Source organism: Pecten maximus, chromosome 3, assembly GCF_902652985.1.
Source record: "Pecten maximus chromosome 3, xPecMax1.1, whole genome shotgun sequence".
Lineage (NCBI taxonomy): Eukaryota > Metazoa > Mollusca > Bivalvia > Pectinida > Pectinidae > Pecten > Pecten maximus.
In genome coordinates this window covers 8,574,699-8,601,357 of record NC_047017.1, presented here as the reverse complement: position 1 = coordinate 8,601,357, position 26,659 = coordinate 8,574,699, and the positions used below count along the sequence as shown (strand labels likewise).

Here is a 26,659-nt window from a genome sequence, read left to right as displayed (position 1 = left end):
GATATAGTTATCAAAGTTTCTGAAATGAGCTATAAAGGAAAATAAACACAAACACTGCAACAATACAAAGGTGATTGGTCTTTTATTGGTCTTTTAAATAGTACTGGATTAATATTATATACAATGCATAAAGAACAGTCGTTAGAAACACTACATTGTTATATAATTAAAAGGGTTATATAAAAAGTTATATAATTGAAACGAAAAGTTATAGAATTACAAGAGCTGTTGGAGAACAGCATAGCTCGTCTCGCAAATGTTTGTCAATAAATAATTAAAATATATTAATTGGAATGGTTTCGCAAATTGCATTAATAATATTTATATTGTTTACTTGATCAGATTATGTTTTGTGAATTCATGCAATTTTCAAAACCATACCAATTTATATATATATATAAATTATTTATTGAAAAACATTTTGGAGACAACCTATGCTGTTGTAGATTAAATGAAGATATTAAACACAAATGTAATTGCTTTTGGACATATTTCTTCAATTTTTTGACAACATATCCTAATGAGAGTTGTCTCCCTTGAAAAATGTGGACCGGTATAAATTGTCTGTTGTGACGTTTTCATATTGTTTTATATTCAGTTTCACCCCAAGAAAGGATAGTGTAACTCCATATATTTTCCAAATATCAGCACCCTAGTACAATCATAAAGTGATGTGTTAAAAAGCTTTCAACATTTGCACGAAAAATTAAAAAAAAAATGTGTTTTTTCCTCAAAAAAATATTTCAGTTTAACTCAGGAAAGGGATAGTTTAACCCCCACAGGGAACCTAATACCATGTATTAATATGCCTTTCAACACTCACAATATAAAACTTAACACAAAGTCCAAAGATTTAAAAACAAAAAAACACAGATTTAAAAAGAACAAATCAGATTTCTTTTTAAAGTTTTACTCCAGGAAGGGATTGTCTTACTCCCTAGGGACTCTATTGCCAAATATCAGCACCCTTGTACAATTATATAGTGATGTATTAAAATCTCTTAACACTTGCACCAAAAACTTAACGCAGAAATAATTTAAGTCCAAAAATTTGATAATTCTGGTTATTTCCCCAAAAAATCTCTTAGTTTAACTCCGGCAGGGGATAGTTTAACCAAAGAGGGAGTTTATTACTAACTATCAGCACCCTAGTAAAATTATAAAGTGATTTATTAATACCTTTCAACACTTGCACCAAAAACTTAACGCAGAAATAGTCTAAGTCCAATAATTTGAAAATTCTAGTTTTTTCCAAAAAAAAACAAAAATCTTTTAGTTTAACTCTGGCAGGGGATAGTCTAACCCCAGAGGGACTCTGCCAATTATCAGCACCCTAGTACAATTATAAAGTGATGTATTAATACCTTTCAACACTTGCACCAAAAACTTAACGCTGAAATATTCTCACCAAAAACTTAACGCAGAAATATTCTAAGTCCAAAAATTTCAAAATTCTAGTTTTTTCAAAAAATAATCTTTTAGTTTAACTCTGGCAGGGGATAGTCTAACCCCAGAGGGACTCTATTGCCAATTATCAGCACCCTAGTACAATTATAAAGTGATGTATTAATACCTTTCAACACTTGCACCAAAAACTTCACGCAAAATTTCCAACAATTTTCAAAAATCTGGGTTTTTTTCCCCAAAAAATCATTTAGTTTAACTCCGGCAGGGGATAGTTTGACCCCCACAGGGACCATATTACCATAAATTAATATGCCTTTCAACACTGGCACCAAAAATTTAACATTTGGAAAACCAACGCCGACGTCGACGACGGAGTGACTACATTTAGGGTTGGCAGAGAAATATCTTAACCTATGTATGATATTCTAAGACAATCAAGAATATCATCCCGATGGTTTGATATATCTGTCACGTAATTGTATAGTTGCTATAACGTCGTTTCATCCTAATGACAAAGGTTTCTTGAACAATTAAAATACGAGACCGTTAAGACGATGTCCTACCAGGACAATGTGACATTTGTCTAACACTCGTCCTATCAGAACAATATGACATTCGTCCTACTAGGACAATGAGACAGTTGTCTAACACTCGTCCTACAAGACGAATGAGATATTTGTCTAGCAATCGTCCTACCAGGACAATGTGACATTTATCTAACAATCGTCCTACAAGGGCAATGTGGCGAATGTGACATTCGTCTTAACAATCTCCTACCAGGACAATGTAACATTCGTCTTAACAATCTCCTACCAGGACAATGTGACATTTGTATAACAATTGTCTAACAATCGTCCTACCAGGACAATGTGACATTTGTATAATTGTCTAACAATCGTCCTACAGGGACAATGTGACATTTATTTAACAATCTCCTACCAGGACAATGTGACATTCGTCTAACAATCGACCTACAGGGACAATGTGACATTTATCTGACAATCGTCCTACCAGGGCAATGTGGCGAATGTGACATTCGTCTTAACAATCTCCTACCAGGACAATGTGACATTTGTCTAACAATCGACCTACAGGGACAATGTGACATTTATCTGACAATCGTCCTACCAGGGCAATGTGGCGAATGTGACATTCGTCTTAACAATCTCCTACCAGGACAATGTGACATTTGTATAACAATTGTCTAACAATCGACCTACAGGGACAATGTGATATTTATCTGACAATCGTCCTACCAGGGCAATGTGGCGAATGTGACATTCGTCTTAACAATCTCCTACTAGGACAATGTGACATTTGTCTAACAATTGTCTAACAATCGACCTACAGGGACAATGTGACATTTATCTGACAATCGTCCTACCAGGGCAATGTGGCGAATGTGACATTCGTCTTAACAATCTCCTACTAGGACAATGTGACATTTGTCTAACAATTGTCTAACAATCGACCTACAGGGACAATGTGACATTTATCTGACAATCGTCCTACCAGGGCAATGTGGCGAATGTGACATTCGTCTTAACAATCTCCTACCAGGACAATGTGACATTTGTATAACAATTGTCTAACAATCGACCTACAGGGACAATGTGACATTTATCTGACAATCGTCCTACCAGGGCAATGTGGCGAATGTGACATTCGTCTTAACAATCTCCTACCAGGACAAAGTGACATTTGTATAACAATCTCCTACCAGGACAATGTAACATTCGTCTTAACAATCGTCCTACCAGGACAAAGTGACATTTGTATAACAATCGTCCTACCAGGACAACGATAATCATCTAACAATCGTCATACCACGGCAATGCGATATTTGTATCTGGTTTTGACTCCAAATATATGTACAAGTGATGCTGATCGAATTTTCCCTAGAAAAATGGCTTATCAATGGTCGGCAAAAAAGTAGCGGACGACGATGCGAAAAAATGCCAAAACCATTGTGTTTCGCGTCATCAACATATGCACGATAACTTGATCAACGAAATAATCAAGCAAATGAAAAAGCGCATTACAATTCAAAATGATCAAATGCTCTTATTAAACCTCATGCAACTTGAGATTGACAAGTCGACCAGGCTCGAAGCATGGGTGCACGAGCCGTGACCTTCTAATGAGACACCCATCCTTTGAAGAGCCTCAGTGTCATCTGGAACGCATATATGTTTCATAAGAATAGTTGAAGCAGTTTGGTTGTTGAAGTTGTTACTGACGTCCTTACTGCATCAGCCTGTACACGGCGATGTGAGGGCATGACTTATCGGTGTGAGAGTAAAGGTCGGCGGTGTGAGTATAAGGATCTACGATGTCAGGGTTTGACCGCCGGTATGAGGGCGAGGTTCGCTCGTGTGACGGTAAGGCTTGCCGGTGGCGGGTATGGCTCGCTGGTATAGGTTAGGTCATACTTAGGACCTCGCCCTGTTTGTGTGTGAAGGCGTGTGTTTAGGTACCCTAGCATCATTAGCACAAATTTCACGCTTACATGGCCTCGTTTTCTCTCCAGTATGCGTCATCTTGTCGATTTTATCAGATCCAGGTATGCTTTCTGGGTGAATTTAAAATGTCTACAGCCTACACGCTTTACTTCACATCACAATTGTCTTATATATGCATTCTCATATGTTTCTTGAGGTTTCCTGACTGTGCAAACGACTTACCACAGACATTACACTTGTGTGGCTTCTCTCCTGTATGCATTCGAATATGTATCTGAAGGACACTCATTTTAAAAAATATCTTACCACAAATATCACATCTCAGTTGATTCTCTTCTCTATGTGTCTTTTGGTGATTACTTAAGCTTTCTGCTGTTCTCAACATTTTTTTACAGACATCACATTTGTACGCTTTTTCTTTATGAATCATTAAATGTTTCTGCAGGGTTTCTTGGTGTTTGAAATCCTTACCACAGACATCACACTTCTGTCCTTTGTCTGTATGAATGATAGCATGTCTATGTAGCGAACTCAAAAGCCTAAACGCCTTACCGCACACATCACAATTGTGTGGCCTCTCTCCTGTATGTATCCGGGTGTGTATCTGAAGAACCCGCATGGTAAAAAATGTCTTACTACAAACATCACACCTCAGTGGATTCTTCTCTGTATGTGTTCTTTTGTGATCACTTAAATTTTGTGCTGTTCTAAACTTTTTTTTACAGACATCACATTTGTACACATTTTCTTGATGAATTATTAGATGTTTCTGTAGGTGTTGTAGCTGTTTAAAAATCTTACCACAGACATCACACTTGTGTGTTTTATCTGTATGAATGATACCATGTCTCTGTAGATGAATCAAACATCCAAACTTCTTACCACACACCTTACATTCATGCGTCTTCTCTTCTGTATGAATCCGAGAGTGGATCCTTAGGCTTGCAATGTATAAAAATGTCTTACCACAAACATCACACTTGTGTGGCTCCCCCACATCAGAATTGTAAGCCTTCTCTTCTTGATGCGTCCTCAGGTGATCCTTCAGGTGACCTGACGAAGAACATTTCTTACCACAGATATCACACTGGTAAGGATGTTCTCTTGTATGTGTCTTCCGATGCAGCTGTAAGCTTTCTTCTCTAGAAAACCCCCTTTTACAAATGTCGCACCCGTACGTCTTTCCTACAGCATGTTTGACCCTGAGGTGACGCGTTAGATCATATTTCAGAAAATACATTTGACCACAGATGTTGCACATGTGTGTTTTCTCTTTCGTATGTATCCGAATGATGTGATTTTTCAGCTGGTATCCCTGGCTAAATGCCTCGTCACAGTGATCACATTCAAAGTCCATTTCACCACTATGTGCCTTCAAGTGAGTATTTAAACTTTGTCTCGTATTTAACCCTTTACCACAAATTTCACACATGAAAGGCTTCTGTTGTGCTTGCGTCGGTATGTTTTGACTTAATTTCTCGGTACTCTTTTCACTTTTGATGTTCGCGATAAAGGCGTGAGTACTTTCAGTGTGGATTCTAGCATGTCTATGTAGCCGACTCAACAGCCTAAACGTTTTACCACACACATCACAATTGTATGACTTTTCTGTATGCACTTTCATATGCTTTTTGAGATTTCCCAACTGTGCAAATACCTTACCACAGACATTACACCTGTGTGGCCTCTCTCCTGTATGTATCCGGGTGTGCATCTGAAGGGCACTCATGTTAAAAAATGTCTTTCCACAAACATCACACCTCAGTTGATTCTCTTCTGTATGTGTCTTTTGATGATCACTTAAATTTTTAGCTGTTCTAAATCTATTTTTACAGACATCACATTTGTACGCCTTTTCTTGATGAATTATTAGATGTTTCTGTAGGTGTTGTAGCAGTTTAAACATCTTGCCACAGACATCACACTTGTGTGTTTTATCTGTATGAATGATACCATGTCTCTGTAGATGAATCAAACATCCAAACTTCTTACCACACACCTTACATTCATGCGTCTTCTCTTCTGTATGAATCCGAGAGTGGATCCTTAGGCTTGCAATGTATGAAAATGTCTTACCACAAACATCACACTTGTGTGGCTCCCCCACATCAGAATTGTAAGCCTTCTCTTCTTGATGCGTCCTCAGGTGATCCTTCAGGTGACCTGACGAAGAGCATTTCTTACCACAGATATCACACTGGTAAGGATGTTCTCTTGTATGTGTCTTCCGATGCAGCTGTAAGCTTTCTTCTCTAGAAAACCCCATTTTACAAATGTCGCACCTGTACGTCTTTCCTACAGCATGTTTGACCCTGAGGTGACGCGTTAGATCATATTTCAGAAAATACATTTGACCACAGATGTAGCATATGTGTTTTTCCTCTTTCGTATGTATCCGAATGATGTGATTGTTCAGCTGGTATCCCTGGCTAAATGCCTCGTCACAGTGATCACATTCAAAGTCCATTTCACCACTATGTGCCTTCAAGTGAGTATTTAAACTTTGTCTCGTATTTAACCCTTTACCACAAATTTCACACATGAAAGGCTTCTGTTGTGCTTGTGTCGGTATGTTTTGACTTAATTTCTCGGTACTCTTTTCACTTTTGATGTTCGCGATAAAGACGCGAGTACTTTCGGTGTGGATTCTAGCATGTCTATGTAGCCGACTCAACAGCCTAAACGCCTTACCACACACATCACAATTGTGTGACTTTTCTGTATGCACTTTCATGTGTTTTTTGAGATTTCCCAACTGTGCAAATACCTTACCACAGACATTACACCTGTGAGGCCTCTCTCCTGTATGTATCCGGGTGTGATTCTGAAGGGCACCCATGTTAAAAAATGTCTTACTACAAACATCACACCTCAGTTGATTCTCTTCTGAATGTATCTTTTGATGATCACTTAAATTTTGAGCTGTTCTAAACTTCTTTTTACAGACATCACATTTGTACGCCTTTTCTTGATGAGTTATTAGATGTTTCTGTAGGCGTTTAAAAATCTTGCCACAGATATCACACTTGTGTGTTTTATCTGTATGAATGACACCATGTCTCTGTAGATGAATCAAACATCCAAACTTCTTACCACACACCTTACATTCATGCGTCTTCTCTTCTGTATGAATCCGAGAGTGGATCCTTAGGCTTGCAATGTATAAAAATGTCTTACCACAAACATCACACTTGTGTGGCTCCCCCACATCAGAATTGTAAGCCTTTTCTTCTTGATGCGTCCTCAGGTGATCCTTCAGGTAACCTGACGAAGAGCATTTCTTACCACAGATATCACACTGGTAAGGATGTTCTCTTGTATGTGTCTTCCGATGCAGCTGTAAGCTTTCTTCTCTAGAAAACCCCCTTTTACAAATGTCGCACCTGTACGTCTTTCCTACAGCATGTTTGACCCTGAGGTGACGCGTTAGATCATATTTCAGAAAAAACGTTTCACCACAGATGTAGCACATGTGTGTTTTCTCTTTAGTATGTTTCTTAATGATGTGAATTTTCAGCAGGTATCTATGGCTAAATGCCTCATCACAGTGATCACATCTAAAGTCCTTCTCTCCACTATGTGCCTTCATATGGTATTTAAGGCTACATAACGTATTTAACCCTTTACCGCAAATGTTACACATAAAAGGCTTCTGTTGTGTTTGTGTCAGTATATTTCCAGAATGGCTGATTTTCTCGGTACCAATATCACTCTGGTTATCAATGTCAGAGGTAGGTTTATTTTCTGAATGATTTTTAACATCTATATATAGCTTTTCCACTAGACTAATAGCCTCACTAAACAAAACACGAGTGTTCTTTTCTGTATGGCTGTTAGTATGTTTCTGCAACATTCCCAGCTTTGAAAACCCCTTTCCACAGACATCACACTTGTGTGACTTTCTTGTATGCACGTTCATATGTTTCTCGAGGTTTCCAAGCTGTGAAAACCCCTTGCCACAGACATCACACTTGTGTGACTTTCTTGTATGCACGTTCATATGTTTCTCGAGGTTTCCAAGCTTTGAAAACCCCTTACCACAGACATCACACTTGTGTGACTTTCTTGTATGTACGCTGATATGTTTCTCTAGGTTTCCCAGCCGTGCAAACGCTTTACCACATACATCACACTTGTGTGGCTTCTCCCTTGTATGTCGTAAGAAATGTACCCTTAGGTTGAATAATTTAGAAAAAGTCTTACCGCAAACCTCACATCTGTGTTGTTTCTCGCATGTATGTGTTCTTTGGTGATTACTTAAGTTTTCTGCTGTTCTAAATTTTTTACCACAGATATCACACTTGTGCGTCTTTTCTATATGCAACATGGCATGTCTCTGGAGCTTAATCATCTGTGTAAACTCTTTACCACAGACATCACACGCGTGTGTCCTTTTCGTATGCCCGATGGAATGTTTTTGCAGCTTCCCCAAACTTGAAAATCCCTTACCACACACATCACAATTGTGTGGCTTTCCTGTATGCACTCTCATATGTTTTTTGAAGTTTCCTAACTGTACAAACGCCTTACCACAGACATTACACGTGTATGGCTTCTCTCCTGTGTGTTTCCGGATATGTATCTGAAAGACACTCATTTTAAAAAATATCTTATCACAAAACTCACACCTGAGTTGCTTCTCTTCTGTGTGTGTCTTTTGGTGATTTATTAAGTTTTGTTCTGTTCTCAACTTTTTATTACAGACATCACACTTGTACGTCTTTTCTTGATGCATAATCAAATGCTTCTGTAGGTATTCTAGCTGATTAAAATCCTTACCACAGACATCACACTTGTGTTTTTGTTCTGTATGTGTCAATATATGTCTCTGTAGCTGCTCCAAACGTGCAAACGTCTTATCACACACAGAACACTGATATGGCTTCTCTCCTGTATGAATCCGTGAATGTACCCGTAGGTTACATATGTAGGAAAATGTTTTACCGCAAATGTCGCAGCTGAAAGTCTGTCCAATTCCTGACTCATTGATTTCCTTAACATCTTGGTTGCTCTCGCCAGATGCAACCATTCCTGACTCATTAATTTCCTTAACATCCCAGTTGCTCTCACTAGATGCAAACATTCCTGGCTCATTGATTTCTTTATCATCCTGGTTGCTGTCACCAGATACACACATTCGTGACTCATTGATTTCCTTTATCATCATTGTTGCTCTCACCAGATGCAAACATTCCTGACTCATTGATTTCCTTATCATCATGGTTGCTGTCACCAGATACACACATTCGTGACTCATTAATTTCCTTAACATCCCAGTTGCTCTCACTAGATGCAAACATTCCTGGCTCATTGATTTCCTTATCATCTTGGTTGCTCTCACTAGATGCAGACATACTGAGGAGCTTTCTCCTTTGTTGTTGTCTTACACAAGTGTGGTTTTAATTTATTTCAGCGACTGATTTTCAAACCTCACTTTGTGCTTTGAAGTCATCTCCCCTCAAGACTTTCAATATTCCTGAAATGAGAAAGAAAATAGGATTAATGTAAATGAGAAAGAACATAGGATTAATGTAATGTATTCAAGAAAGCAAATCAACCAATATGTTCCTCCTCTTTCCAGGTTTAATTTGGAACTACATGTATTCAGATATGATTGTAATAGTCCATTTGCATATTGACCAATAATCAACTGATGAAATATCATACGACTAAAACCATCTAGGCGGTTGAACTAATCTCAATGTTTTGGACCTTTTGGTACTCCTGAATACAATAAAAGTGTTGAGACTACTCATAGGTACTATGGAAGAGGGATTGATATACAGGAGAAAAGCAAATATCATATAAATGTACATTGTAAATAGCATGTAATAAGGAGACATGTTATACTGTCATTTTAAGGAATTTTCTTTACTTTAAATAAAAAGACTGTAGTTGCGATAAAGTTATGATGAACAGTAAATAATTATGTTTTTAAACCTCACTTGAATTGGCATATTACATTGTATCATCTATGATTTTGTTTAATTCTTAGATCGATTAATCTATGATTTTTATCATGTTTCTTTGATAAACCACATCATGATTCCCTATACATAAGATTACGGTGAATTTCTCTCCCAGTTATATAGGTTCCCATTTTTTAATTGTACTCAGTTCATTGTTGTTTTTTTATTTCTCTCTATGCAGTAACTGATCGGTATCCTAATAAGAGATCTTACAACTTCTTCTATGAAACTTCATTTTGTTCCCGATAAATCCGCCTACCTCATCTGTTGTGGTGACTTGTTGAATCACAAGTTATTATTATTTACTTTGCGAAGCATTTCACTTTTGACTGAGTTAAAACAAGCAGTCTCTTTATTGCTATCGGAATCTCTACAGGGGAAACAAACTAACGTTATGTTTCGCCTCATAATCACTTCAACCATCTCAACAGCACGGCCTTTTTTGTGTGGCCAATTTCTCGGAAATGACGACCCAATCGGAAGTATTTAAATTTCATTCAAAGTATCGATTGGAGAAATAATAAGATATTTCACTTATCGATTTCCATTTTGAAAAGCCGGGACTAAAAACAGGATTCGACGGCAGATGCCTTTTTTATCAACCCAAGAGCTCTAGGTGACTTTCTAATGTCACATTAACTAGAGTGTGTAAGAGTTACCTTTCCTCGCAAAAGCCAGGAAGAAAGCGTTATAATTTACAAAGAAAATAGTTAGGAATACTTGGAAATAAAACAAGTCATGATGTACAATTTAATTTTTTTCTCTCTATAATTTATTTGAATTCAACATATGTCTTCGAACCAATAAAAGCTTGAGTCATATTACTTATCGCAAAAAAAATTCTTTTCGGGAGAAGACAAGATCGTTTAGTGTATTGTTTGCATTTTTTGGGAAAAATTATTAACGGATTCATCAGGATTTATCATTCAAATTTATATTTTGATCGACCTGAGAGTTCCGAATGAATTTGTTATAGAAAATATTGGCTTTAAAGAATTGTTACAATTCGAAAGAGGTATTTCCGCTTGGTCTCAGGCCTCAATAAATACCACATTCTCAGATTCATAAATCCCTACACTCATTTGAATAAAAGGTTGATAAATCCGAATCATCCATAGGCGGGTGGTGTGAAATGCCTCCTTTCCTTTCACGTTTTAAATCTTTAGAAATTGTCTTGAACACCCTTTCCCTCCATGTATTAGGCCTAGTCCCGGAATGGCATTGGACAGTTATTGGTTTAATCAATGTTGAAATGTGAACAAGGAACTCTGTCGATATTTTCTGCATTTTTTGCCAGATTTTTCAATGAGCTCTGCCAATTTGTCAACATTTATTTGAGGGAAGTCGGTTTCAATGTCAAATAGGAAGATGTGCACTCGAAGGCTAGCTGCGATAGTGTAGCCTATACCGTCTTCAATTCGCACATTCCAATATGACGATTCAGTAATCTGCCATGGTATTTCTGGAAAACTCTCGCGAAGATGCTGCTTCAAATATGGCATCTGTGACATTGTATGGATGAAGCTACTCCAAGTTCTACTTCAGTAGGTTTGACCTTGCTCACCGAAGTATATACATATAACTCAGTCTCTGTTCATTTGTTGAAATCTCGCGGAAAAATTTATCAGCATCTATTTATTTTGATTGCCTTATAAGGCAATTGACCTTAACATTTGCATCCCCAGGATGACGATATATTTGATTTTGTTCATTTTGGATATTTGACTATTCATTGTTAAAGACATGACGTAATGTGCAGGTTTGTGGAATCAATATTGATAATAGATACCAGAATCATCAATTTGTAATTTTTACCCGATACAACTATAATCATGGACTAAACACCGCCTGATGTGAATCAAATCGGGGCTTGCTACATTATCGGTAATGGGAATCCGAAGGTCAAATAGAGTAAGCGTGGAAATCTCATAACATAAGAGGCACGTGGACCGATAATTGTTTACCATGTACTGGAAATCATTTGTCTTTGTCTAGTCGTTTGTATGTCGAATGCTACACATTTGTTTTATACTTATGATTCACATTAGTACGCTTTTTTGTTGATTGCTATAATTGTAAAGACCTGAAATTATTAACATCTAACTCATTATCATCCAACATACGATTATCCAACTCATCATCATCCAACATACCATCATATTACTCATCATCATCCAACATACCATCATCTAACTCATCATCCTCCAACAAAACATCATCTAGCTCATCATCATCCAACATACGATCATTTTACTCATCATCATACAACATACGATCATCTAACTCATCATCATCCAACATACCATCATCTAACTCATCATCATCCAACATACCATCATCTAACTCATCATCATCCAACATACCATCATCTAACTCATCATCATCCAACATACGATTATCTTAGCTCATCATCATACAACATACCATCATCTTACTCATCATCATCCAACAAACGATCATCTTACTCATCATCATACAACATACCATCATCTTACTCATCATCAAATGTCATCTAACTCATCACGTCATCATCCATCATACCAGCATCCAACTCATCATCATCCAACATACCATCATCCAACTCATCATCATCCAACTCATCATAATCCAACATACCATCATCCAACTCATCATCATACAACATACCATCATCTAACTCATCATCATCCAACATACCATCATCTAACTCATCATCATCCAACATACCATCATCTAACTCATCATCATCCAACATACCATCATCTAACTCATCATCATCTAACATACCATCATCTAACTCATCATCATACAACATTCCATCATCTAACTCATCATCATCCAACATACCATCATCTAACTCATCATCATCCAACATACCATCATCTTACTCATTATCATCCAACAAAAGATCATCTAACTCATCATCATCATCCAACAAAACATCATCTAACTCATCATCATCAAACAAAACATCATCCAACTCATCATCCAACATACCATAATCTAACTCATCATCATCAAACAAACGTTCATCCAAGTCATCATCATCCAACATACGATCATCTAACTCATCATCATCCAACATACGATCATTTAACTCATCATCATCCAACATACCATCATCCAACTCATCATCATCAAACATACGATCATCTAACTCAACATCATCCAACATACCATCATCCAACTCATCATCATCAAACATACGATCATCTAACTCAACATCATCCAACATACCATCATTTAACTCATCATCATCTAACATACGATCATCAAACTCATCATCATCCAACATACCATCATCCAACTCATCATCATCATCCAACAAAACATCATCTAATTCATCATCTAACATACCATCATTTTACTCATCATAATCCAACAAAACATCTAGCTCATCACCATCGAACATACCATCATTTCAATCATCATCATCCAACAAAACATCATCGAATTCATCATCTAACATACGATCATCTAACTCATCACAATCCAACAAAACATCATCTAACTCATCATCATCCAACATGCCATCATCTTACTCATCATCATCCAACATACTATCATCTAACTCATCATCCAATATACCATCATCCAACTCATCATCATCATCCAACAAAACATCATATAACTCATCATCTTCCAATATACCATCATCCAACTCATCATCATCCAATATACCTTCATCCAACTCATCATTATCCAACATACCATCATCTAACTCATCATCATCCAACATACGATCATCTAGCTCATCATCATCAAACAAAACATCATCTAACTCATCATTATCCAACATGCCATCATCTTACTCATCATCATCCAACATACGATCATCTCGCTCATTATCATCAAACAAAACATCATCCAACTCATCATCATCCAACATACGATCATCTATCTCATCATCATCCAACAAAACATCATCTAACTCATCATTATCCAACAAACCATCATCTTACTCATCATCATCAAACAAAACATCATCCAACTCATCATCATCCAACATACGATCATCTAATTCATCATCATCCAACATACGATTATCTAGCTCATCATCATCAAACAAAACATCATCTAACTCATCATTATCCAACATACCATCATCTTACTCATCATCATCCAACATACGATCATCTAACTCATCATCATCTAACATATCATCCTCTTACTCATCATCATCCAACATACCATCATCCAACTCATCATCATCCAACAAAACATCATCCAACTCATCATCATCCAATAAAACATCATCTAACTCATCATCTAACATACGATCATCTAACTCATCACAATCAAACAAAACATCATCTAACTCATCATTATCATCCAACATACTATCATCTAACTCATCATCCAATATACCATCATCCAACTCATCATCAATTTTCCCCCCAAAAAAACCTTTAAACCTCAAACATCAACCAAACACCCCAAAACATTAATCCACCAACATTTCAAATTCAATAAAACCCCATCCACTAAAACATCATCAAATACTTTATTAAATTTTTTAAAAAAAAAATCATTTTCATATAAAAAATCATTACTCTCATCATCCAAAAAAAATTTCCCAAACCCCCAAACCCCATTTTCCCAACCAAAAAAATCATCCCCATCAACAAAACCTTCCCAAAAACATCCATCCAACATACATCATCTAAAATCTCCCAAACATCTCAACTATATTCCCCAACCATCATCTAAAAAACCCCCAAAAAACCCCTCATCAAATCATATACCAAAAAAATCAAACCCCAAAAACCAAAAAAAATTTTAAAAAATCTCAAAAAAAATCCCAAAAATCAAACCCCAAAAAACAACCTATATCCCCAAAAAACAACATCCTTTAACAAACCTTTAACCTCATCATCAACAAATTTCCCCTTTTTAAACAAACACATTCATATCCCAACACACAAACCATCATACAAAAACCACAAAACCTCATCCCCAAATTTAAACCACATCCAACAAAAATCATCAAACATCATCCCAAAAAAATCAAAATCAACCTCCAAAAACAATCAACATCATTAAAAAACCTCAAACCTTTTCCCCAAAAATAAACAAACAACTTTAATCTCCCCCAAAAAAACATCAACTCATCATCTTACAAAAAAATCACTAATCATTATCAATCCTCTTTACTCCTTTAAAAACCACTCAATCATCATCATCCAAAAAAATCATTAACTCATTCTCCAAAAAATCATCCTCATCATATCCCCCAAACCTATTTTTTCCCTCATTTCCAAAAACCAAACCCTCTTCATCAAAAAAACTCCCCCCTCCATACCAAAAAAAATTTTAAAAACAAACTCCCAAAAAACCCTCACACAAAGCCCCCCCAAAAAAACACACAAAACATCCCAACCACTCCCACACATCCAACAACACCCCCAAAACAAAACACATTTAAAAACACACAAAAAATATCCCCCACAACCCCAAAACCCTTAATCACATAAAAAATCTTTTCCCCCCAAACAAACCCCCCCAAGACCCCAACCCCCAAAACAAACCCCCCAAAAAAACGAACCCCCCCCAACAAAAAAAACCCAAAAACCCCATTTCCAAAAACCCCCAAAAACCCCAACCCAAAAAAACTAACCAAACCCCCATCCAAAAAACCCCCTTTTTTCCCTCAACCCCCCAACACCAAAACCCCAAAAAAACCAACTCATTACCCCAAAAAAAAACCAACCATCATCTTTCCCTAACATCCCCCAATTTAATTCCATCCAAAAACCCATATCCCAAATACATCATCCAAAAAAAATCATCAACTCCATCTTCCAATACCCTACCCCAACCAAAAAAACCCCCCCACCCCAACCCCCAAAAAAAACACCCCAAACGCATTACTAACAAAAACAAAAACAACCCCAAACCAACAAAACCACAACAACACACACAAAACAAAAACAAAAAAAACCACACATCCAAAACCCCACCACACATCCAACAAAAACACTAAACCAACCCCCCAAACCCTTTCCCTCATCACAAAAAAAAATTCCAAAAATTTTTAACAAAAAAAAACTTAAACCCCAAAAACATTCCCCAAACCTCATCAACAAAAATCATCCCTTTTATCATCCCAAAAACTCCCAAAAAAATTTTAAAAACATTTTACTTATCATCCAAAAAAAAAATTTTTCAAAACATCCCAAAAAAAATTTTACATCCCCAAAAAAAAATCATCAAACAAAACTCACCCCCCCACACCCCCAATAAAAATCTTTAAAAACAAAAACCCCATCATCAAACCCCCATACAATTTAACTCCACAAAACCTCAAAAAAACAAAAAACAATCATCCAAAAATCATCAAAAACCCTAAACCAACAAAAATCAAACTACCCTTTTCCCCTCACCACCCCATCATCAAAAAAAAACCATCATTTCTCAAATCCAAATACCATAAAAATCATCATCACCCTCCAAAAAAATCACAAACCATCCCAAAAACCCCCAAAAAAAAACAAAACCCTTTCCCATCATAAAAAAAATCCATCACCTATCCTTTAACAAAAATCACAACCTTCTCCAACAAAAACCCTCCACAAAAAAACCTCACCAAATCATTTAAACCAAAAACCACACCCTCAAAAACCCCCCACCCCCAACACACCAAAACAAAAACAACAACAATCCCAACACCCAAAACCCCAACAAAACCCCCCCAAAAAAACCCACCCAAAAACAACCCCAAAAACCACACCACTCATCACTCCAATAACCTTTATCAACCCCAACCCCCCCAACCCCACAACCCATCATCATCCACAAAACATCTTACTCATCATCTCAAAAAACATCATCAACTACATTACCAACCCTCCTACTCATCATCACCCAAAATACGACATCTGCTCATATCATCAAACAAAACATCATCCAACTCATCATCATCCAACATACGATCATCTATCTCATCATCATCCAACAAAACATCATCTAACTCATCATTATCCAACAAACCATCATCTTACTCATCATCATCAAACAAAACATCATCCAACTCATCATCATCCAACATACGATCATCTAATTCATCATCATCCAACATACGATTATCTAGCTCATCATCATCAAACAAAACATCATCTAACTCATCATTATCCAACATACCATCATCTTACTCATCATCATCCAACATACGATCATCTAACTCATCATCATCTAACATATCATCCTCTTACTCATCATCATCCAACATACCATCATCCAACTCATCATCATCCAACAAAACATCATCCAACTCATCATCATCCAATAAAACATCATCTAACTCATCATCTAACATACGATCATCTAACTCATCACAATCCAACAAAACATCATCTAACTCATCATTATCATCCAACATGCCATCATCTTACTCATCATCATCCAACATACTATCATCTAACTCATCATCCAATATACCATCATCCAACTCATCATCATCATCCAACAAAACATCATCTAACTCATCATCTTCCAATATACCATCATCCAACTCATCATCCAATATACCTTCATCCAACTCATCATTATCCAACATACCATCATCTAACTCATCATCATCCAACATACGATCATCTAGCTCATCATCATTAAACAAAACATCATCTAACTCATCATTATCCAACATGCCATCATCTTACTCATCATCATCCAACATACGATCATCTAGCTCATTATCATCAAACAAAACATCATTCAACTCATCATCATCCAACATACGATCATCTATCTCATCATCATCCAACAAAACATCATCTAACTCATCATTATCCAACAAACCATCATCTTACTCATCATCATCAAACAAAACATCATCCAACTCATCATCATCCAACATACGATCATCTAATTCATCATCATCCAACATACGATTATCTAGCTCATCATCATCAAACAAAACATCATCTAACTCATCATTATCCAACATACCATCATCTATCTCATCATCGTCCAACATACCATCATCTAACTCATCATCATGCAACAAAACATCATCTAACTCATCATTATCCAACATACCATCATCTAACTCATCATCATCCAACATACCATCATCTAACTCATCATCATCCAACATACCATCATCTTACTCATCATAGTCCAACATATCATCATCTACAGTAATTAATCATAATCAAACAATATATCATTTAACTCATCATCTAATATATCATCATATAGCCAATCATCTAACATGTCATCTAGCTCATCATCGAACATATAATCTAACTCATCATATATATCATCATCTAGCCAATTATCTAACATGCCATCTAACATGTTATCTAACACATCATCTAACATGCCATCTAACTTATCCTCTAACTCATCTCATATGTCATCCAGCTAATTATCATCTAACTTACCATCATCTAACTCATCATCATCCAACATACCATCATCTAACTCATCATCATCCAACATACCATCATCCAACTCATCATTATGCAACATACCATCATCTTACTCGTTATAGTCCAACAAAACATCATCTACAATAATTAATCATAATCAAACAAAATATCATTTAACTCATCATCTAATATATCATCATATAGCCCATCATCTAGCATGTCATCTAGCTCATCATCGAACATATAATTTAACTCATCATATATATCATCATCTAGCCAATTATCTAACATGCCATCTAACATGTTGTCTAACATGCCATCTAATATATTATCATCTTACATGCCATCTAACTTATCATCTAATATGTCATCCAGCTAATTATCATCTAACATACCATCATCTAATTACTCATCATCACCCACAAAACATCATCTACAGTTCAACATAGTCAAACATAAAACAGCATATTATTTAACTCATCATATATATCATCATCTATCCCATTATCTAACTTGTCATCTAATATATCATCATTTAGGCCATTATCAAAATGTCATCTAAAATGTTATCTTACTCATCATCTAATATATCATCTAACATATCTAATGTATCATCATCTAGCCCATTATCTAACCTGTCATTTAACTCCTAATCTAACATGTCATCTTACTCGTCATCTAATATATCTTCATCTAGCCCATCATCTAACATTTCATCTAATTTTCATCATCTAACTCATCATCTAACATGTCATCTAACTCATTATCTAATATATCAACTAACTTATCAAACATCTCATAATCAAACTCATATACCCATCATCTAACTATTCAGCGATGAAAATGGATGAACATTTTCATCTCTGAACTATTGGACCTTCAGACTTGCGGACTATTGAACCTTTGAAGTATATAACATGCCTTCAGAATACTGGTTGGACACTGTAAAGGTTATCCTATCTACTCAGCACACAGACAACAGAATTGTTTCCATTCATACAAAATGGCAACTACATTTACATGATAATGTGTCACCATGCGGATTGTGGGGTGTGTGTGTTCCTTGTTTGGGGTGGTGATGTTACCCTGAGGTTTACGTTTGTCAGGATTTGGCTACACAGTTTTTGGTTCAGGGAATTAGCAATGGTAGAACAAGCCACACCATGATGAAACCCCTTTTATATAAACCATTTTTTACTATATATGTTATTACATAGCATACATTAGAACTCAGGTTTCCAGTCAATTTTAATATAATTGGCCCTAATTAAATTTGTAGTTTGTATATATCATTTACAGATACTATAAAAGATCAAACTAGCGTGAAAATCACCAGCTCATCTGAGTAGGATTAATTATATTGTTTGTACATACATTGCAGATGGGACCACTTCAATTTGCAAGCTGACTATGCCTTATGTATGTACAGTAATGTACACAATCTGTCAATCCAATGTGTCAAAGCTGACCAGTGATTCCAATTAATTGTTGTAATTTAAGCTTTGATAATTTACAGATTTCTACAATCTTACGGTGGAATATTAAGCTGATGTGCAGTTAATAAAAAGCAGAAACCTTTTCAAAATGTACCTGCGCACTATACGTGCAAATTTATGGTATGTTTAACCTACTGGAGATCAGTTAAGGGAGGGTATGACTTTGTACATATACTCATGTAGATGTGTTTGTCTAAAGATTTTTGGTAATAGTTTCTAGTTTCGTAAAAGAGGATCGATAATACACAACACACAACAACATGAATAAGATGTATGGACATAACATAATTATCTATGTACCAGTAGGTAATATATATGTTCAACGACAAATTAAAACCCTAGATTTAAGGGAAATCGCTAAATTTTAACCCGCCATCATTTAACTTTCAGTTTTCATGACCAAATTTCCAAATTTTGTGACCACTGAAATTTCCCGCTTCACGGTACCTTGAAGGATTATAGCCTATTTCAGAGGAATGTACCTGTGTAGGCCTATATGTAGGTATTACATTTTAATAAGAATTTCCAAGTTTCTAAAAATGTATTTGTTTATTTCTTTTGTAGATCTATATTTTGTTTGATATATCTTAATTAATTTGTTGTCAACTGGAAATTATAATACAAATGAAATATTTTCAGCAAATTATCTTTATATAGAAGTTCTAACACACGAGTTTCATGTGATGTTGATATTGTTTCATTTTTTATTTTATCTGACAAAGAAATCTAAGGTAACATATACAATTACATGTAGCAATAAATTGTACATTACCATCCTTTCATCAAAACCATTTTCTTATTTTTTTTATTAGGCACGATAGCCTTAGCTATCAGTGCAGGCACATTATCAAGTTTTCACAAACATTTATCGGAAATAAAAAGAAACAACTTATTTCTTTTACTTTATTATACTCATGTTAATTTTGGTCGGTATTTCAATAAAAATAAGAAAAGACGACAGAAACAGTCGTTTCATGTCCGTCCTTGTAAACCTTCGCACGATCCTGAAAGTTGTCGTACCGTCAACTGAAGATGACAATTATTTATGTATTTGGTTAGGCTATTACAACATGATACATTAGGGAAAGTGCTTAATTAAACCAATCAATGACACATGAAAATGTTCTTATCGTGATGCCTATAATTCAACCGCTGCTTATAAAATCTATACTATGTTATGATCCCCCATTCGTAGGCTACATCAGCCATACTGGCATGGCACATCACACGTGTGGTTTCAGACTGTCCTTTTTACTCTGTAAACAAGTAACATATACATACCTTAGTTGTATAAAATGTTTGAAGGCCTGGTTGCCAAACGTGATCAAAACAATCATCAAGACCATATCACATGTCGTTTGTCTAACTCTACTGTCGGCTTACTTGTAACGCTCGGCCTAAAGAATTTTACGGGATATACTAAAAACAGGAAGACGACAATTTAACGCTGTACGGACAAGACTAACGTTCAGGTAAAGATTTTATATTATTTTGCCAGTGAAATATATAGAGGATATTAAATGGTTTCCCGTTTAGTTTAACATACAGAGACCGGACAGAAGTATTCGAACAAAATGGCCGCCGTAACGTCATGTGCACATCTCGCTAGAAAAATAAAACTCTTTATAAAAATGATATGTGTTGTGATACTGACCTAATATTTGGTGATCTGACCCTTGGACTTCCGTACTTCCTTCAGACGGGCGGGAATCGATTGGTATAAGCCTTGAATATATTCTACATCAATGCTTTGCCAGATGGTTTGTATTGCGTCAAAAAGCTCTGTTTGATTAGTGATGTTGTTGACCACTGCCTTTAGTCGTATTTTTAGTTTTAACCACACATTCTCGATGATATTTAAATCAGGACTTTGTGGGGGCCATTCTAGAACGGGAATATCGTGGTTTGGAAAATATTCAGACACAACACGAGCCTTGTGAACTGGAGCATTGTCCTGTTGAAAAATATAGTTTTGGTTTGCAAAGTGTCTCGCTAAAACTGGCCACAGATTTTCTTCCAAAATTTCAATATACTTTAGGGCATTGATGATTCCATTTACACTGCAAACAGTACCAACTCCATTATGGGTAATACACCCCCAAATCATCACGGAAAGTTTCCGGTGTGACCGCGGACAGATGCAGGCTGGCCGGTATGCCTCGTCTTTCTTTTCGCCTCCATATAAAAATTCTGTTGTCGTTGCCGATCACGATTTGACTTTCATCAGAAAAAATAACATCTTTCCAATAGTTTTCTACAGTCAGATTTCTTTTCTCAAAACAAAATGACACACGTTTTCTCAGATTGACTTCACCAACAACCATAGTTTTCTTCACTACCCTTCTACGGTATCCCTGATTTTTTAAATTCCGGTCAATTGTTTTACTACTAACCTGTACATCATTTACAATGTTCCTGTAGTCATTTAATTCGGCTGTTACTTCATCCAACGATTTTCTCCTATTTCCACGAACAACTTTCAAGAGTTTTCTCTGGTCGCGATCTGTCAAATATGGCGTCCTTCCACATCGATGTGTATTTTCAGTGTTTCCTCGTCTCACATATCGCTTCCAAATATCAGAAACTGTAGATTTTGGTATTTCTAACCTAACTGCAACAATTGTTTGTTTTATCCCACCTTCTATCATCGCTACCACCGCTTTTCTTAAGCCTGATGTCAATTCTTTACCACGACGACCCATGTTACTTCCGTGAATTCCTGCGATTCCGTCAGCAGACGACGCAATTTATTTTTACCGCCACAACATTCCGCGTGACGTATAGTATTACGCGAACCAAGCCTCCAAACTGGATTTATCCTTATTTTTATGCGCCGCGCGAAATTGAGCGGTAAATATTACGACGCGTTTGTCCGAATACTTCTGTCCGGTCTCTGTATATTTCACGAGTATGACAGAATATCGAAATTTTCTGTCATACTCGTTAAATATATGTTATATTTAACGGGAAACCACTCTATTTTGTTTTTATTGCATTTCATAAACTTAAAAAATTTTTTTTAAAAAAAATCCAAAAATCATATAGACATCAAAAAATGCCGGAATCAGTAATGACGTCATCCCTTTGTGACGTTATTCCACGTCAACTTGACGGCGCCATTTTGGAAGGACTGATCAACGCAATTTAAGCGTTATATTAAACGGGAAACCATTCAATATCCTCTAGGTATATATTCATTTTACGGGAATACTGCCAGATGTTCTGCTGCCTTTTTATTCATGACTCACAAACATGTATCTCTTAACACAAAATTTTACAAATGTTAACTTCCGGTATTAATTTGCTCGTAAAGGAGGGAGCCTTAGGGTTAATAACTAAGCCCGCGTTCGAATTTCCTATTGTTTTTTACTCTCTAAAGATATCGTTGATTAGCCTGACAGTGCAGGCATTGTGGTATACAAAATGTTGGTGTAGCCTACCGATATGATAATATTAAATTCATTTTTATCAGTTAAATTATAATCTATTACGCGGATCGGGAATTCAATGACAGTCTTTCATCCAATCCACAATATGTCGAGTCTATTTGAGAAATAAGATGTTTTTTTGTTGTTTACATGTGTAAACTGAAAAGACTAAGTGGATCTTTTTATTTCATTTGTAAATCCCTCTTGGTGCTTTAAAAAATTTAGCTGTTTCTCATTTTTTAACGAACAATTTTTTTTTTTTATCTATAACAATATGAATCCAATATTCCTGTTTTTTCGTTTGCCTTCCGAAGATGTCCAGAATTTATAATAAACATAATTATTTATAACAAATTTGTGTCAGCCCATCATTTGTACAATTTGGAATCCCCACCCCATTATGATGCTACAAGGCAAATATGGGTGATAGAAGTCAATAGCGCAAAAACGACCCCTTTTGGCCCCGCCCCAGAGGCCCCCAGGGGGTCAGCCCCATCATTTGTACAATTCTGAGTCCCTACCCATAGGGATGCTTCTGACCAAATTTGGTCAAATTCTGATATGTGGTTATGAAGAAGAAGTCAATTGTTGACGGACGGACGACGGACGCAACGGTATGGCATAAGCTCACCTTGGTGAGCTAAAAATGAAAAAAAAAAAAAAATGTACGCTATAATTGGTATATTCAGTATGAAGAAGTACATAAGGCTTCACATTTATTAAAACAAAAATTAATAAATTGGTTACGGATTTTAAATATCCGGATTTTCCGAACGTGTGTTTACACAGGAAATAACTGTTTAATAACAAACTGGACGATACGGACTGGGTTGACTTGTTCTCTATAACGCACTCCCCAGACGAAATGTGTAAAAAATTTACTGATAAATATTTGGACATAGCCAGTGAGTGCATACCTACTAAAACTGTTATAATTAGACCTAACGACAAGCCCTGGTTTAATTCTGACCTTCGCCGAGACATTAGGAAAAGAGACAGACTTTTAAAAGTTTTTAAATAAAATCGCTCTGTAAAAAATTTGACGAATTTTCGGAAACAACGTAACCATGTCAACAATCTTAAAAAAACATACCAAAGAACTTTTCTATGCGGATATAAATGGTATTCTAGATCGTTATTCTTCTTCAAATCCACGAAATTTTTGGAAAATTGTTCGGAGATTAATAAAAACTTCTGACACTGCTAATATTATACCACCGCTTGTACATACAAACGGAAATCTTGTAATGACAGACGTCGATAAAGCCAATATACTTAATGATTACTTTGTTTCCATTTCTACCATTGACGATACAGACATTGACGAGCCAGAGGTCGAACTAAGGACTGACGCTACGATATCAGACATACATTTTCAACTCAGCGACATTACCGACATACTTAAATCTTTATCTCTTTACAAAGCTGTAGGTCACGGCGGAATTAGCCACAATATGTTAAAAAATACAGCATTTTCTATAGCCTACCCATTATCATTAATATTCAGATACTCTCTTGATACTGGTATTTTCCCGGAACACTGGAAATTAGCATTAGTTATGCCATTATTAAAAAAAGGGAATAAACACGTTTCTTCTAAATATAGGCCTATTTTATTACTCAGCACTATCGGTAAAGTTTTTGAACGTTTAGTAGTTAAATATTTGAATAACTATTTGCTTGAAAACTCACTTATTTATAAATACCAATCTGGTTTCCAATCTGGTCATTCTACCGTCCATCAAATGATAGAAATTTACCATACCTTATGTGAAAATTTGGAAAAAAATCAACCAACCTGTCTAGTATTCTGTGATATCTCCAAAGCGTTCGATCGTGTGTGGCATAAGGGAATGTATGTAAAGTTAGCGAATTATGGAATTATTGGGAAACTTCTAATTTGGTTAAAAGATTATGTAAGTAACAGGAAACAGCATGTTTTTTGTAGGAAACAGTAAATCTTCCGTTAGGACTACTAATCCTGGCGTGCCACAAGGATCTGTATTGGGTCCACTACTTTTTATTCTTTACATAAACGATATATCTGATAATCTCGATAGTCTTTCAAAATTATTTGCTGATGATACCTCTTTATTATGTTCTGGTCGATCACCATTTGAAATTGAAATTAAAATAAATAATGACTTAGCAAAAATTCAAAATTGGGCAGAAACCTGGTTGGTGAAATTTAACCCTCTGAAAACGGAAGCCTTACTAATTTCAAATAATGAACATGAACATGTTATAGACATTAGATTTAATAATATAGATGTAGAATTTGTTGATCACCACAAACACCTAGGCGTAACATTAGATGTAAACTGTAAATGGTCTCGACACATTGAAAGCATATGCAAAAATGTATCTAAATAAGTAAGTATTCTCAGAAAGCTCAAATATATTTTAAATAGGCAAACTCTGTATAAAATTTACAAGTCATATATTCTGCCTTTATTTGAATATTGTTGCGAGGTTTGGGATGGATGTTCTCTCAGTGATGCAGATAATTTGGAAAAATTAAATTTAGAAATTGCAAGAATAATTACCGGATTACCTTCCTTTGCTAGCAGGCTCTCATTATACTCTGAAAGTGGATTAGAACCTCTTGTAAATCGTCGTTCTAGAAGAAAACTACAACTATTCTATAAAATTACTAACCAACTGACTCCTAGTTACTTATCCACTTTATTACCTCCCTTGGTATCTGAAAACTCACATTATAACCTACGTGATGCAAGTAATTACTCTCTAATGAACTTCAGATTTCAACTAACAAACAAATCGTTTTTCCCATCTACTATTCGACTTTGGAATCAACTTGATCTAGAGATTAGACATAGTATCTCATATTCAGTATTTAAAAAATCTATCTCAAATAGAACACAAGTACCTACCCATTACTCAGCTGGAAATAGAAAATCTAATATATTGCATGCGAGATTAAGAAACAAATGTAGTATTCTAAAAAATGACCTTTTCCAATCACATCTTATTGATTATCGCCATTGTCAGTGTGGACATCCAATTGAGGATGCATACCACTACTTCTTTATTTGTCAAAATTACTTTGAACAGAGAATCGAATTGTTCCGAAATCTAAACAATTTCATGCCACTAGACCTGCAACTGTTATTATATGGAAACAATGATTTATCCATTGAAGATAATTTTATGATAAGCCAAATCACTCAGAAATACATTCAAGACTCAAGAAGATTTTAATTCCCCGTTTTCTCTTTTCTTAATCAATATTGTGAAATATTATACATACATATATATATTGACAGTTAAAACAATGTATTTATAAAGTCTCTTCCGATTCCGATAGCGCAAGAGAAACGAATATTTTTTTCCCAGAAGGAAATGGAACGAACGGAGAAAGCTTACCAAGGAACAGGATATAACGAACATTAGAAATAGCAGTGTGTTTTTGTGCAGCGAACAGTTTAATCTTCTGCTATCGAAATCGGATTTGTTTGTTTGCTTAGTAAAAAATTAAACTGAATTTATCAATTGAATATTTGAATAAATTCGAATCGTAATACC

The 26,659-nt window shown here is 35.8% G+C and overlaps 4 protein-coding genes across 4 annotated transcripts; 2 read left to right on the top strand and 2 right to left on the bottom strand.

Annotated features, from left to right (window-relative positions):
- Positions 1-1,674: 1,674 nt before the first annotated feature.
- On the bottom strand, positions 1,675-21,082 carry LOC117323092 (zinc finger protein 208-like). Its single transcript, XM_033878104.1, has 2 exons — positions 20,967-21,082; positions 1,675-9,345 (listed from the first exon to the last, which is right to left on the bottom strand). Exon 2 carries the CDS (start codon positions 9,193-9,195, stop codon positions 4,036-4,038), a length of 5,160 nt encoding a protein of 1,719 aa, XP_033733995.1. The 5' UTR covers positions 9,196-9,345; positions 20,967-21,082; the 3' UTR covers positions 1,675-4,035.
- On the top strand, positions 11,054-12,723 carry LOC117324601 (putative protein TPRXL; the record flags this gene model as incomplete). The annotated part of the gene is made up of 3 exons (XM_033880522.1): positions 11,054-11,066; positions 11,920-12,241; positions 12,627-12,723. Coding segments are annotated over exons 1-3 (432 nt in total), but the record flags the coding sequence as incomplete, so codon positions are not given.
- On the bottom strand, positions 12,727-13,346 carry LOC117324600 (aspartate and glycine-rich protein-like). Its single transcript, XM_033880521.1, has 3 exons — positions 13,289-13,346; positions 12,784-13,165; positions 12,727-12,730 (listed from the first exon to the last, which is right to left on the bottom strand). The coding sequence occupies exons 1-3, from the start codon at positions 13,344-13,346 to the stop codon at positions 12,727-12,729; spliced, it is 444 nt and encodes a 147-aa protein (XP_033736412.1).
- On the top strand, positions 13,615-17,934 carry LOC117324599 (putative protein TPRXL). The gene is made up of 2 exons (XM_033880520.1): positions 13,615-14,090; positions 16,908-17,934. The coding sequence occupies exons 1-2, from the start codon at positions 13,615-13,617 to the stop codon at positions 17,932-17,934; spliced, it is 1,503 nt and encodes a 500-aa protein (XP_033736411.1).
- Positions 21,083-26,659: the final 5,577 nt, after the last annotated feature.

Bases quoted from the DNA above. Each gene is read 5' to 3' on its own strand.
- LOC117323092 (XM_033878104.1), bottom strand. From the start codon at position 9,195: ATGATAAGGAAATCAATGAGCCAGGAATGTTTGCATCTAGTGAGAGCA.
- LOC117324600 (XM_033880521.1), bottom strand. From the start codon at position 13,346: ATGTTGGATGATGATGAGTTAGATGATGTTTTGTTGGATTGTGATGAG. The intron at 13,166-13,288 runs GTATGTTAGATG...ATGGTATGTTAG, and splicing joins TTGTGATGAGTTAGATGATC to ATGATGAATTAGATGATGTT.
- LOC117324599 (XM_033880520.1), top strand. From the start codon at position 13,615: ATGCCATCATCTTACTCATCATCATCCAACATACGATCATCTCGCTCA. The intron at 14,091-16,907 runs CATACGATCATC...ACGATTATCTAG, and splicing joins TCATCTAACTCATCATCTAA to CTCATCATCATCAAACAAAA.